The following is a 15408-nucleotide window of genomic DNA, read 5'->3' as shown; positions in this document are numbered from 1 at the left end:
CTACTTCTCACTTGGCAGAATAATAAGTCCATACAGGGTAGTGCTGCACTTTTTTCTGAACCTTGTTTTTGCAACTGACAGGGCAGCTGTGAATATTATAATCTAGTTTAGTAAACAATGAGCATGCAGCGTTCACATTTCATTATACTTCGTATTTCTGAATATGCTGTTTCAGATTGCTGGATGGTGGCTTTCCAGTGTTTATTACTATTATTTGGCGGTGATCTTTATATGTGAAAGCCTTCCTTTGATGCAGAAGGCATGGGAGAAATAGTATCACCAACCCTGTAGCTTAACTTTTTAAACTGTGGATAAAGCACACTCGTCCAAATAGCATAATTTGCTCACGAGCTGCCAAAAAAGAATCTCTGTCTTAAGGAAACCTAAGGGCATAAATATATTCATTAATTTGGCATCTGTTTCCTTTATTGTGTAGAAGAAAAAAGGAACATTGTATACGAGAGGTAGAACACAAACTTTTTAGTTTATATAAAGACAGTGGAGCATAACAGACAAGATTGGTTTTTGTTTTTTGGTTTTTTTTTAGAGTGGTATTCAAAGGAGTAGCTCTGTTGTTTAGGAAACAAAAGGGTCAATCACACAACAGAGGATAAAAATGATCAAATGACTAGCCAGAGGCTAAAATAAATGCATGGGAAAGAGTGACAGATTGTATATTAGCAGGAAATTTGATCTGGAAATCAGTTAAAGGTTTGTTTTTTAAAGAAAGCTGATGTGACTTTTTAAAAAACCAGTTGTGGCGTATTTGATCTTTCAGTTCAAGATATGCAGAATGTAGCTGCTTAGTGGAAATTACAGAGAGGTGTTTTGAAGCAGAAGTAATTCCCATTCATTTGTTATTATTTTTTAAAATTCCTCTTTGCATTAATTGGTGCCTTTGGTCACCATCAGAAAATGTAGCAGTTTTATAGCTGTCTTTAGATATGCTCATAATTTTCAGATTATGTGCCCTTATAACGCCTCATCATATCTCCTTTTTTGGGGGGGGGGGGAAAGGATAAAATTGCAAAGTCTTCCTAACACTTAGTCAGTTGGGAAGGCCACCTTGAGTTGAAGAAGCCTCAGTGATTCAATACATGAATGCTTCCTTATTTAGTGACCTCACAACTGTTTTTAATTTTACCTTGCTGTAGGTACATGGCATTTTGGTTTAATGCAATTCATGTTATTTTATAAATGTTATATTCACATACTTCAAAATGTATAATCTTTAACTATTTCAGGGCTGCACAATTTTGTAGCTGCCATTTACTGTTTTGACTTAATAACAAGGTGGCATAAATATGTGTGATTTTTATTATCACAAACCATGAAGGACTCCTTAATGAATATGCTGGTATAAAGCTGGATAGTATTTTCCCAAGGATTTCAAATTCCTTGGTTTTCCAGTACAAATGACAAAACAAAAGTTGATATTAAATGAAGAATATAAATCAGTTGATAGTCACAAAACTCAAGTATTATTGATGTAAAATACTGATCATTATGATGGTAGAGAGAGAATCTCTTGCAATAACTCACCAGCCTCAGTGGTGAATAATCAAGGTCCCAGGCTGATTGTAGCTACATCTTTAATTTCCCTATCTCCTATAGGAATAAATGGCATTACTTTATATGGTATAAACAATGATATAAGGTAACCTTCCCCAGTCAGACGCCTCTTGATGTGTGCGGCTATAAGTCCAGTCATCCCCAGTGGAACTTCTTGTACAAGTCATCTGCCAGGCACCAAGTTGGAGAAGGTTGCTTAGGTCTAATTCAAAGGTAGAACAATTCATGGCTCAGTTGCTTCTTAAATAATTGTATTCATGTTATAAATATGTCTGAACTTTTCTCAAATCTGTGAAGGATGACAATTGGGTTGTTTTGGTGGTGCCACACACTTTAATGAAGCATAGAACTTTTTCTCCCCTCTCTACTCGGAACTGATAGGTCCTAATGTAGAACTGCTAATATTCTCACTTGACTAATACTTGGTTCTATATTTGCAGCTATGTCTTCTTATCTTTATGTTATTAAGTCCGAACTTCCGGGTGCTATTGCAGGACTTCTGAATGGAGACCATAGCAGGTAAGAAGAAATTTAAAATTATTGCACAAGGGGAAGTACAGTCATTTCTTTTGCATACCTCTCACTGTTCTCCAGTTGGGGGGTGGGGGGAAAGATAGATGGAACTTTATGGATGTCTGCACCTGTGCCTACCAGTTTGCAGTCTAAATGTGTTCTGTTCTTCACAAGTGTAATTCCTTGCTGACTGAGTCCATAGTGATTAATAGGAGCCTACAAGTTATAGCTTGCTGTCAGCATCTTTATATCTGCAACTCTTACAAAAACATTTTGTTCTTATTTGTGCCAAATGAGGAATTCTTAGAGTGAGCTTGCACATTCAGCAGGACTAAGTGACAATGGTTTTTCCCAAACTGGACTGTTCTGTGCTGAAAATAGATGGAGATTATATATGTTCATCTTTCCATTTGTGTATTTTAAAAAGTCCCTGTGCATTAGGAAATCAGTATAGCAAGGCAGTAAGTGTAGCTAACATGCCACTTTTCACATTTCAATAGAGAAGCATTCAAATATGCATACATTGCTTGAAGTGGTAGGGCTGTTACAGTCTTCCCAACTTGGGTAAAATGATCAGAAGTATAGATTGGGTCTAATAGTTATATAAACTGAGGTTGAAGTATATTGAAATACCTTTTCTGAAGCTACACCTAATGCTTTTTCCACTACTTTGCTCTTCTTGTTCAGTTGGACAGAATTCCATTTTTTCTCTTTCTTCTGACTGGAAAATTGGGTTTTCTAACTCAAGGTCTGATGCATGCAAGCCTTAATTAATTGTCCTTTAGATCAACTGTGGATCTTCATGTAAAAGCAACCAATAGATTCCTTTTTATTGCAGAAATAGTCCCAAGTTGTATTTCTGTTTTCCTTACTGCTGCCTTCACAAGGTGACCTCATCCCACACATTTCACACAGAGAATATTTGACACAAATATGTTTTCATTTGGCAAAATAAAATTCTATCAAGATGAACTCTAATTTCTGTTGGATTTTTTCACTTGCCAAAGGAACCACACTAGGCATAAAACATAAGAATTGAGGCTCTGACTGAGCTTGAAACTTTTAAACTACTGCTGTCATTTTACCATATTAACCTTTTTAAAAAAAGCTAAGCAAAATTTGGCAGGTACCAAAATTTTTAAATATTTTTGTTTTTGATGAGTAGTTGCTAGAGTTGCCTTTGGGAATTGTGCCAGTTTTCATATTTGTGTCATGCTACCTGATCAAATATTCCCAGGACATCTGATTGGACTCGCGTGCCTGAATGGACTTAACACGTGTTGGGACTTGCGGGTCAGTAGAGTTGGGAGGGGGAACATGCCAGGAGTGTGAAAATATCTTGTTTGGACTATCCCTGGTATCCCAGGTCAAGCTACTGAGCTGTTGGAGACATCTGCATGGAGCGGAGCTGACTGGCACGAAGAGGGGGGCTTGTACTCATTGGGTCATTTAACTTGGGGAAAATGTGGGAACTTTCATTCGCAACTTTTTCACTGTTCTGTGTACTACTCTCCATTAAAGAGATTTCTACTAAAATCACGTATGAATTGAATTTAATAGTATATTGAGTAATACAGTCATTACAATTTGTTTTATAATTCCTCCAGTTTGGCTGTGCAGCTGTGTTCACTATATCTTTAGTACTAACTCAAAACCAAACATGCACATACACACACACAGAGGCACACACATATAAATGCACATATAGAATGGCTTAGTTTGCTGAGAAAAATGTTCCAACATTGAAATAGCTTGTTCTTGTTTCAAATAAGCTGTCTTTGTTCCTGCTTGTACAATTAAATGGCTTAAGGCTATCATTTGGTTGCTTTTCCAGACTTAAAGTTTCAGTGAATCTGAACTTTTATCATAAAAATATGAACTATAAGTCAATTAAAAATATTTTAGTAGGTTGTTTTTTTATGAAAAGGTAACAGCAGTGGAAGTATTTTCATTCTCCACCACTGGACTGATGGAGCCAATACTATATGGGTGGTTTCCTGTTTGTGAGAAGGCAAGGCCATGAAAGAATTCCTTCCTGTTTCCCTGGAAAGAGAATCCAGGACCCAGTGTTAACCTTCTTAACCCCCTCTTCCCCCCCCCACAAAACCCTGAAAGAAGAAATAAAACAGTGAGTGGGTACACAGTCTACCACAAGGAAGGAATTATCTCTTCCCCTTGCCACATAGCCAACAGAATCACAACAAGAAGCCTTCCAAGAATGGGGAAACTAGCTGGTGCAAACTCCAGCACCTCCCTAGTAGATGCAATCAAATGTCACCAGCACTTCACAGATAGAGTGGAAGCCTCTATGTTTTTATTGCTTGGGTTTTTATTACTGTTGTTAGCTACCCAGAGTTGTATGCCACAAGATGGGCGGCCATATACATCAATCAGTCAATCAGACACTTAATCAAATATATAAATAAGCAAGCCTGCAAGGGATGAGCAGGTGGTTCCAAGAATCAGGTAGGTAGTCCTCCAAGAATCATGGACATGCCATTCCAGCACAACATAGCCCCACTTCCCATTAGGGCAGCAGAGAACAGCAGCAAAGGAGCAGGATGAGGGCTTGCGTTGATCAAAAGGGAAGCTCAAAGCTGGCAGTTGAATGGCATCTGCTTTACATAGCCTTTGCAGTAACCCACCCCTACCCCAGGAGAGACCGAGGTAGCATCAAGCAGCGTCATATTCCAGTAACCAGAAAGGTACCAGAAAGGCTACAACAGGTTCTTTTATACCAATAGAAGAGAATATCTGTAGCTCAGGGTTGAACTGTGGAGTTCTCAATGCTGTCTGAACTTGGTTGTTTCCTTGCAGATGTTTCATTACCTGACTAGGTAACATCAGTGCTAGTGAGTGTGAGGTTTGCTCCCTGTTTATATACAGTGGCTTGCCCTGCCAGTGTTGGGGTGTGTGGTTTTCTCCTTGGTAGTTCCTTGATTAGGGTATTGTTTTCTGCTTGATTGTTTGTCTGGTGTTAATCCCTGCTTCTCTGGGTGTAGGCTGCTGGAGGGGGTGTGTTCTAGTCTTTTTGTTTCCTTTCTGGGTTTTTTACTGTCTCTACTGAATGATATAAATTTCCTCTATTGGCTCTCTGGTGACTCCCTTTGGGCACATCAGGCTGGTTTGTTATTTAAAGAGCCAACTGTTCTCTACTATAAGAGAAAAGGTGAGTGGAGGAAGGGAGCTATTTCATAAGTAGAGGCCAGATGTAGAAGGAAATGCTGGATTTACTCAACCAATTCTTAACAGACAAATTGTTAAGAAGAGTGTGATAAGAGAAAAAGCAAAAAAAACACAACACTATTAAGAAAGAAAGGGACTACCTATTTGTAAGGTAATACATAAATTCCGACTGCATTTCAGTGAGAAATTCCAGCATCTTCTCTTAACAATTGTACTCCAGGGATGAAGAGGGGGAGAAAAACCCAAAACTATAGGATAAAACTATGGAAGCAGAGAAGGGGGACAAATTCTAATGACAGTACAGCTCAAGCAGTGGTTTATAGAAGCAGAGGAACAACATTAGCCTTGTTGTACTCTACTTGTTAAATGACCAGAAAGGACTCCATGGCTCTGGGGTTCATGGGAAAGGTTTAGGAGCACCATGAGAGTTTCAAGAGGAAAATACACCAGTACAGGTGTTCAGCTCAAACAATACCACATTATTTTGGGCAAGGCAGCAAGGGTGCTCAAGTTGGAGCAGATAGACACAACAATAGCTACTATCAGAACAATGCTCAGCCTATTATCTGTAGTAGTTTCCTCTGAGTCAAGAGTCCCATTGTTACAATTCTTTGATAACATATTAAGGAATAGAGGAAGGTACCACTAAACCTTGGTTCTTCATTCTGGACAATAAACTATATCTTCCAATAGTTTTAAGGAGTAAGTGAGATTTCCCAATCATTGATGATGAGCAAGTGACCTCCAGACTGGAGGTGCTGAGAGATTCTCTTGTGGACCTATTCAGATGCTGAACTTAGGTGATGCTTAGACCTCTGCAGAAGACCAAAGATCTGGCAATGAAGGTAGCAGCAATGAGCTTGCTTACTATGAGGTCCTTTGTTTTATGGACAGATCCTGATTTTTCAGAGGTGATTGTCAAGCCCTTAGCAGCCACTTACTAGCAAGATTCTCAGAGTCTTCTTTAAGTAGATTTATTGAAAGGGAAAGCTGATTAGGTTACAGAAATCTTTGCAACTGCATATGTTTACTTTAGTGCCCAACTTATCCCCATGTTGATTAAGGTGATTTTTTTGATCCTCTTACTAACAAGATGTTGATGCACAGGGGAGCTAGTTATTCATTTTCCTGATAAAGGAAGAATATGTAGTTGTTATGTGGTTGTAATATTTTGCAAACTGCCATCCCCCCCACCCCAGGCTTTGAGAAGCCCATTACAATACTGGCAGAGGAAATTACTTTAGAGAGGAGCTAAACAAACTGTAAAAAGTGTTTGAATTCATGTCCAGTTCATCCTAGGACAGAGTCCAGTACACCCAAAGAGCCATGACATCAGGTGTAGCAATTTGCAAGGGATTATGGCTAAAATATTGAGGGGGGACACAGACAGAGAAGTGAAATACTAGTTCAAGGTCAACTTTGCAGTGGAAAACAGTATTCTTGGTAGTCTTAACTTTAAGGAGAGTAGGGGAACTGGAAGCATTATTGGGGAGAGGGAATCTTGCATTTTTCTCACCATGGCAACTCAAAACAGTGAGTACTCATAACATGCTATTGAAGTTCCATTGGCTCAAAAGTATTTGGGAATTCTGGCAGAAGGCATACATATAGATTTATATAGAATAAGAATAAGAACTGAAGCCTAAATATTAGCCCATCTGACATCCTCAAGAGCATGTTGCAGGTCTGCTAAAGACATTTGGCTGTGCCAAAAGTTATACACTGAAGAATAAAGTCTTTATTGGGGAGTCTTCTATAGCAGTTGGCCTGAAATGCCAAAAAAAAAAAAACATTTTGGAGACATGTCATTGAAATCCTTGTAAAGAAGAACCACCACCAAAACAGTTTAGAAAATATTAAAGGCCCAATCTTCAACCATATAGGAACTAATATACAGTATTTGACCAAAGTAAATATATATTAAACCTTCATATCAATAAACTTTTTAGAGGGGATCTTTTTTATTTATGGCCAATTTTTAGTTTGTTTGAGAACATAGTTCTAACCTTGGGAGCTGCTACCTTCTCTGCTTATACTGTTCTTTCCATAACAAATATTTTTAAATTGCTGTATAAGCAAGAAGCATCTTTCTTGTTTTTGTCAACATCAGCCAAAGACTAAGTGCTGATAGGGCAGAATTCCCAATTGCCTAAATAACGTTTTAAAAAGAGATTCTTGTTCCCAAGAGCTTTAAATTTCCTTAAATAAGTCTATGATAGAGCAGAACTTTCACATATACCTCTTTGCAATGGATTTTTAAAGTAAAAGAAATGCTTAGAAATGAAAACGACATAATTGCATGCCAAATCAAGTAAGGGAAGAAAATCTGTGATTTCAAGGTGGTAGGAGATATGCCATATATTATTTTCTAGGAAATTTGGAGGTCTATTTTAATAATACTCTTCCCAATACAGTACTTCAGGCAGGGGACATTTTATGCCTACTCCATTGTGTATGTAAAATACCTTTTAGTCCAGGAGATCTTGCTTTCAATCAAATGTGGGTAATGGTCACTGGCTGTAGTAGCCCCTGTGGTTTCCCCCCTTTTCATTTTGACATGGCACAAACAGGAGAGGAAGCAACATAGTCTTTTACATCACGTCTTAAGGTTGGCCACCAAAATTGACGGCGAACCAAATGCAAGGTTTTGACAGAACCAAAGTGTCCAGCAAGTTTATCATCATGGGAACGCTGCAAAACATCAGCTCTTAAAGTTTCAGGCACATAAAGGTGGTGGTCCACCCACACAAGACCGTTTTCAAAAGAAACATTGTCTCTATTAGCTAGCAACCAAGTGTCAGATTTCAGTGCTTGGAGAAAGTCCTTCTGTAACTGACAAGGAACTTGCACTTTCTGCTTCTCAGACTGTTCTGGGGGTGGGGGTGCCCGCGCACGGGTCTGGCTCCAAGTGACAGCAACCAAGCCCAGTTGTGGTTCAGTGAGAACAGTCCCAACCACATCTGCCACCTGGTCAAGGTCCTGAGGTAAATGTGACAAAGCATCGGCCAGAAAGTTTTTCTTTCCCGGAATAAATTTTAACTGGAAGTTAAAGCGACTGAAAAACTGAGCCCAGCGAATCTGTTTAGGGCTGAGACATCGTGGGGTGCGGAGGGCTTCCAAATTCCTGTGATCGGTCTAAACCTCGAAACGGCATTTAGCGCCTTCCAGGAGATGGTGCCAGGCCTCCAAAGCGGCTTTTACAGCAAAAGCCTCCTTTTCCCAAACATGCCAACTGTGTTCTGTTTCAGAAAATTTCCTGGATAGATAAGCACAGGGTTTTAAGCGATTTTCTGAATCCCTTTGTAACAAAATAGCCCCAATAGAGGAGTCAGAAGCATCAACTTGGACCACAAAGGGGCGCTCAGGATCAGGGTGCTGTAGAATAGGCTCAGCAGTGAAAAGGGTTTTTAATTTCTCAAATATTGCCTGGCATTCAGGCATCCAATTCAGCACTGCCCCAGGGCTTTTTACTTTGCGTGTCTCCCCCAAGCCCTTGGTATGGAGTAAATCAGTGAGGGGCAGAGCAATCTCAGCGAACCCCTGGATAAATTGCCGATAGAAATTACTGAAACCTAGAAAACTTTGCAATTGCCTCTGGGTGCGGGGACGTTCCCAACTTAGAATTGCCTGAATTTTTGCAGGGTCCATTTCTATACCCCGGTCAGACACTCAATAGCCCAGATAGTCAAGTTGGGTTTTGTGAAACTCACATTTGGAAAGTTTGGCATAGAGTTTGGCATCTCTAAGTTTGCGTAACACCTGTCTGAGGAGGCGTTCGTGTTCCTCCTCAGTTTCAGTGTAAATGAGAACATCATCTAAATAAACCAGGACCCCTTTAAACAAATGATCATGTAATACTTCATTAATCAATTGCATGAAGACTCCGGGCGCCCCTGCCAACCCAAAAGGGAGGACTTTGTACTGAAACGATCCTAGTGGGCAATTAAAAGCAGTTTTCCACTCATCCCCAGCTTTTATGCGAATGCGGAAGTAGGCTTCGCGAAGATCGAGCTTGGAGAAAATCTTGCCCTTTGACAAATGAGTTAACATGTCCCTCATGAGGGGCAGAGGGTACTTGTTGAAAATTGAGACGGAATTTAACCCTCGATAGTCCGTACAGAGTCAAAGCGTGCCATCTTTCTTTTCCTGGAACAACACAGGAGCCCCAACTGGGGAATTTGCAGGTTCAATAATCCCCCTTGACAGATTTTTGTCAATGAAGTCCTGTAATGCCTCGAGCTCCTTCTGAGTCATTGGATAAATTTTTGGCTTGGGCAATTGAGCATTGGGGACCAACTCTATTGCACAGTCAGTTTTCCGGTGGGGGGGTAACTGATCTGCTTCCATCTCCCCAAATACGTCTGCAAATTCTTGGTATTGAGCAGGCAAGCCTTCTAAATGTGGCAAATCAGGGCGCAGCGTGGCGATTGCTGCCCTTCCAACCCCCGCACGTGCAACTATCTCTGCTGTAGGAGCTTGGTAAAATCCATCTTTAAAAGTCACAGTTCTGTGCTCCCAGTTTATATAGGGGCTTCGATAGGTCAACCATGGGATCCCCAGGATTACCAAGGGATTGCCAACAGGTGCTACAACGAATTTTAAAGTCTCACGGTGGCTTTGCATTGCGACAGTTCCAGTGAAATGGGTTGCCGCCCCCCCACCCAGCCGTTGAACCATCCAACTGTGTGAAGATCAAAGGCTGCTGGAGGGGAAAGCTAGGCAGGTCCAAAGCAGCAACCAGACCAGGGTGAGTTAAACACCTGGAACACCCAGAGTCAACCAAAGCCCAGACCTCTGTAGTTTTTGTGCGGGAGCCCAATTTCACTTTTACTGCTAAAGTGGGACAGTCAGCACTCACCATAGCATCCTCGCACCCATCCTCCTCCACCTGCCCGCAGGTGCTCTTCATGGCAGGTGGCTGGGGTTTCCCGCCGGCTCCTTGGAGTCATCTTCAGCCTCTCCTGGGAAGTGGACTACTTGCTCAGCATCAGCTGCACCCTTGGCTGCTGTCATCCGCCGCAAGGGGGGGGGGGCGATTTGGCCGGCGGCTTGCCTGCTCGATCTCCAGCCTTGGCTTTTGGGCAATCAGCTGCTCGATGGCCCTCCTTTCCGCATCGGAGACACTGACCCCTCGCATAGTGCTGATCTCTCTCTCCTTCCCAGGCTCTATAGCCTGGCTGGGCAGCAGTTGCAGCACTTCGGGGTCCTCTCATGGTGGCGGGTGGTTTTTCAGGTTTTCTAGTTTGCATGAAGGTATGCTAGTGTGCTCAGCCTTGCCTGCCAGACAGATCCAGTCGTACAATGACTCGGGGTCATCTCTACACAACGCCCAACGCAGGACGTCCCGGTTGAGTCCCTCTTTAAAATGCTCTATTAGAGTTGACTCAGACCAGTCAGTGATTTTCCCAGCCAGAGCTTTAAACCTTAGGGCGTAATCAGCTCCTGACATTTGGCCCTGGGTAAGATCCTTCAGCGCCTTCTTAGCTCTTGCCTTGGCCAGAGGATCTTCAAAATGCAGCTTTAACGCCCACATGAAATCATCAAAATAATCAAGTGCGGGGGAGTCACCATCACTTAATTGAACATACCAGTCAGCTGCTCGACCCTTCAACTTGGTGGCAATGGCAGTTATTTTAGCCTCTTCGGAAGGGAAGCATGCCCCAAACTGTCTCATATAACTTTTAGCATTAGTTAAAAAGAAAGATAACTTTGTTGGATCCCCATCAAATTTGACAGAAAAGTCTCTCACTCCACCTCCGGTTGGAGTGGAACCAGCAGGTGCTTGAGTGGTTTGGCCCCAGGTTACAGTAGCTTTCCCTTTACAGCGTGGGGATACTGATGGCCGGGCTCTGCGGGGTGGAGATTCATCCTGGAGCCATCTCCGGCCCCGCTCCACCGGCAGTCTGGATGGGAGGATGGGGGATGGTTGCAGGAAGCTGGGATCTCCTCCACGTCTCCCCTGCCCCTCCAGTGACAAAGACAGGTTTTTCAACATGTACTCCATCGATTCTATTTTGGCTTCCACCACTCTTAGTCTCTCAGGGGTTTGAGAGTCCCCTCTCCTTCGCGTGCCCGGTTTCCTCTCAGTTGACACCGTAGTAGATTCTTTGTCTGGGGTTAGTGGGAACCAATACTTCCAGGACGTCCCTGACGTCCCTGGTTGGGGTTCCCCCACTTCATCCAAGGTGATCAACTCTGTGAGCAATTCGCTGGGTGCCGGTTGCTTTGGCTCTTCCCCGTTGTCAGATTCCTCTGAATCAGAATTGGAATTCAATTCATCCCTTGACAGGTCTCGGGATTCTGAAGGTTCTGTGGTGAGATTCAGTTCTCCGCCCTTGACCGTCGACTCGGGCATCAAGCTAGCCATCTCCTCGAGTCCCTCGGTCGTGGATTTTGACTCAGCCATCGTTAACTATTTTCCCTCACAAGAAACTGATCTTGGTAGGAGCTAATGGTACAACTTTGGGGATTCTCAGCTTTATGTAATGGTTGCCTATTCTAAAACACCATCAGACTCATGAGTAGGAATTCAAAGATATCTGATTTATTAAAGAATAGTATGCAGGATAACAAGGAAAGCTGAGAATGATGAAAGCGTGCCAAATTCAAACTAAAAACCCTCGGTGCAAATGAAATCCCTCCCCCCGTAGACTCTTCTCAAGTCCACAATCCCAGGTGCTCCTAATGGTTTCTGATGGTCTGCGGGAAAAGTCCTTGAGCAGAGAAAATAACCCAAACACATTCCATTGTACTGATTTCACATAGAGAGGTCTCACAGCAGCTCCCTCCGAAACAGAAACGCCCGTCAGCACCATGGCATGTGAAACGTCACGATGTATAAACTACATTGAATCAGTGAACATGACAATGTGGGCTTTTAATTTGGATTGGTTAAGCAACATTTCTGTGCTAAGAGCATATTTTGAATTTTGGAAGCATGTTGTGGGTCCACTCACAAAATGGCTGCCATAGGAGACTTCCCTATTCACAAAATGGTAGCCCAGTTGGGCAAGTCATAAAAAATGGAAGAGACAGGTTAGCTATTCAGGGTGCTCCTTACTATCCAAATGGTGCTTTAATGGGGCCCAAAGCACCATTTGGATAGTAAGGAGCACCCTGAATAGCTAACCTGTCTCTTCCATTTTTTATGACTTGCCCAACTGGGCTACCATTTTGTGAATAGGGAAGTCTCCTTTAAATGCTTTAAATGCTAGTTTGTAGCATCCTAGTTTCTTATTTATTTGCTTTTTACTAAAATAATCTTTTTAAGGTGGAAAAGAGAGACTGATGGGCATCCAGGGAATGGGAATCCCATGGGCACCATAGAGGCAATTCTAGATTAGACATTAAATTATATGTTCCATTAAGAGAACAGAAAGGAAGTGTAATGTCATAATCTATTTCTCATTTTGTTGCCTATAGAGATAAGAAGGATGGTGGTAATGCATCATCCAGATAACTCTTTAGCTGGGGTGTATCTGTAAATTGTGAGTAAAAGCATGAGTGAATTTTGAGTATTACTGCAATGGGAATGTTTCAATTGCCCTCTTCCTGTTTTAATGTTGTGTATTTCAGTGGTGAGAGATTCTACTCAGTCCTTCTGTAAATCTAAATCCAGGCCATGCTGCTTTAACCTCTTGTATAGCTTTCTCAGGGTCCACATTATTGAAGATTGGTAGCAAGAATTCTCTGCTGTCTGTCAGTCAATAACATATGCACATATTTCTCCCCCTTTTTTTTTATTATTTTGTTTGGTGAGAAGTTCTTGAAAATGCAAATGCTTCATACTGCTTTGCAAAACATAGGCTAGCCTGATAAATACATTGTCTTAATATGGATGATCATTTTTATCTGTTTTAAAAATCTTGACTTCTAAAAATAATTTTTAAAGTTCTTTTTCCCCTGTTGTTAACGCATGTGAGGGTTCAGTATGTAGCTGAAGTCTCCCAGACATATTGAAACTGTCTGCATTATCTCTTCCAATAGTTCCTGGTATCTTGATGGAAGGTTACTGCTGCTGATTACCTCAGTTTGCATTGTCTTCCCTCTAGCACTTCTTCCTAAAATTGGTAAGTAATTTTAAAGAGGATATTCCTGTTGTATAATTTACTGTTGGCAGCGGTATTTTCTTTTTTGATAGCAGTTTGATTGAGGGATGTCAGGGAAGCCCTTAACGAGAGTTTAAAGAAATCAAGGAAAGATTGAGCAGGGTAGATTTATCTGCAACTTAGTCTGTCTTCCAGACTTGCCTAGTTAACCTATTAGTTAGATTGCCCAGTATTTTGTCTGCTCTACTAAAATAAAACATTTACAGAAGAACATTAAAGAGCTGCATTTACTTATCATGCGCCATTATGGGTAGACCAGTTCTAATTCAGTGCTGCAAAACTACATAAATGGGCTGTGACAGGCAAGTCGGAATGTTGTTGGATGGAGTCTTAAGCCCCAGACACCAAGCCCTATAATGAAAAACATACCTCCAATGTGAAACTCTTTTAACCTTACATCAGGATCACTTTCCTTATAAATTGTCTCTTATTTTTACTGTTATTTTACAGGCTTTCTTGGCTACACAAGTAGTTTATCATTTTTCTTTATGGTGTACTTCGCTCTTGTGGTAAGTAAAAAAAATAAATAAATCCAGATCATAGCTTATGTTTTCTTTTTCTTTTGATGGATTTCAGAATTCCTTCGAAACAGATGCCTGTCTTTAAAAAATTTGTCTTTAAAACCAATGTGTTCCTTCTCCTGTCTTTTATGTGCAGTGTATGTGTTTGCTTGTACGTAGGTGAGTTTTTTTGGCTTAAAAAAATCAGGAATACGGAAAAAAATCACCATTGTTAATTTTTTGGACTGTAAAATGCAGCACAGTATATTTGTTTTCGCTGACAGGGCAATGAAAAATACTAGTCTGCGTGGGATGGAACTTTTCGTCTTTGCTTCCAACCACCATTTACTGCAACTCGTGCAGAAGAAAATGTCATCTATTCCAAGTAAATTGAATTTACGTGTTAGTTTAATAATACAAAGCACAAGAAGCAGCAAAACTCTTTTGAGAAAGTTAGCATACATATTAATGTATCAAAGGTCTTATTCTTTCAGACTGAAAGAAATACTTTCTGTCGCTGTGTCAAGTAGGTCATTCAGTGCTGAAGTTTAGACTCATTGCTGCTTTTGTGATATATGGAAAACAGAGTAAGGGAGTGCATTTGGTTTAGATTTGCTTCCACTGTGGTTTCTGCAACAGTAGAGAATATGTAGAAGTGGATACATTTCAGGATGGGTTTAGACATGAATTGTCTTCAGAACCAGCATCTGTACGTACAGAGGCCACAAATGTGTTTCAAGCAACTGCTGTGATGTTTTAAGACTTCTAGCACATGCACATGCTGGCAACAGCTATCTGATCTATATCTTGGGGGCATGTATAGAATTTTGTGGCCATACTTCTGCTGTGCGTAAATTTGTTTCATCTTTAGTCGTGATCTTACTAATGAAGAGTGCTCTAAATCTGTCGGTTGATGGGCAGTCCAAATGTCACAAGGAGCAAATTATCAGATATACAGACGGCCTAAAAAAAACTTACCTGTCTGCAAAGGTAAGATAATATAGTTCAGAGAATCTAATTCAGATTGTTCCTCCTCATTGCTGAACTTATGTGGAAAAAAGCCACACTAAATAATAAATAGGCTGCAAAGGAAGAGCGGAAGCAGCCCTGTAGATCAGAAGGATCTCAGTTCAGGTTTACTTCCCAAAGGAGTGGCTCCTGTGGCATATCCTCTCAGCTTGTATGTAATGGCAGGCAGCTTCCACCTAGAACAGGTGGTATGTAAAGTTATAAGGACCCAAGATATAAAGGACTTTGTAGGCGATATCCAGCACCTTGAACTGATCCTAAAAGCATACTGGCAACCTCAGTATCAGCGTTATTGTGCTGTACCTGTTTGCCTTGCTCAGCAGACAAGTGGCCATGTTCTGTGTCAGCTATAGCTTCTGAGTCATCTTCAAGGACATCCCCATTTAGAACAAATTGCAGTAGTCTAATCAGAAGACGATAAGGGCATGAGTGACTGTAGTCATAACCTTTTTATTCAGGAAATACTACAGTTAGCAAACCAGCTAAAGCTGGCCAAAAGT

The 15408-nt window shown here is 41.2% G+C and overlaps 1 protein-coding gene across 5 annotated transcripts in view; it reads left to right on the top strand.

Moving 5' to 3' along the window:
- The window catches only part of SLC38A6 (solute carrier family 38 member 6), a 76322-nt gene that overhangs the window by 39872 nt on the left and 21042 nt on the right, over positions 1-15408 (top strand). For 4 of the 5 annotated variants that reach the window (XM_063290448.1, XM_063290446.1, XM_063290449.1 and 1 more), the window contains 3 exons: positions 2013-2091; positions 13258-13340; positions 13830-13888. In XM_063290448.1, the coding sequence (XP_063146518.1) occupies positions 2013-2091; positions 13258-13340; positions 13830-13888 (221 nt within the window). The remainder of the gene's footprint in view (positions 1-2012; positions 2092-13257; positions 13341-13829; positions 13889-15408) is intronic. The other variant, XM_063290447.1, reaches the window with a different exon arrangement.

The sequence above is a fragment of the Candoia aspera genome, chromosome 1, assembly GCF_035149785.1.
Source record: "Candoia aspera isolate rCanAsp1 chromosome 1, rCanAsp1.hap2, whole genome shotgun sequence".
In the NCBI taxonomy this organism is placed as follows: Eukaryota; Metazoa; Chordata; class Lepidosauria; order Squamata; family Boidae; genus Candoia; species Candoia aspera.
Note: the sequence above shows the minus strand (reverse complement) of the source record. Positions and strands in the feature narration are given on the sequence as shown.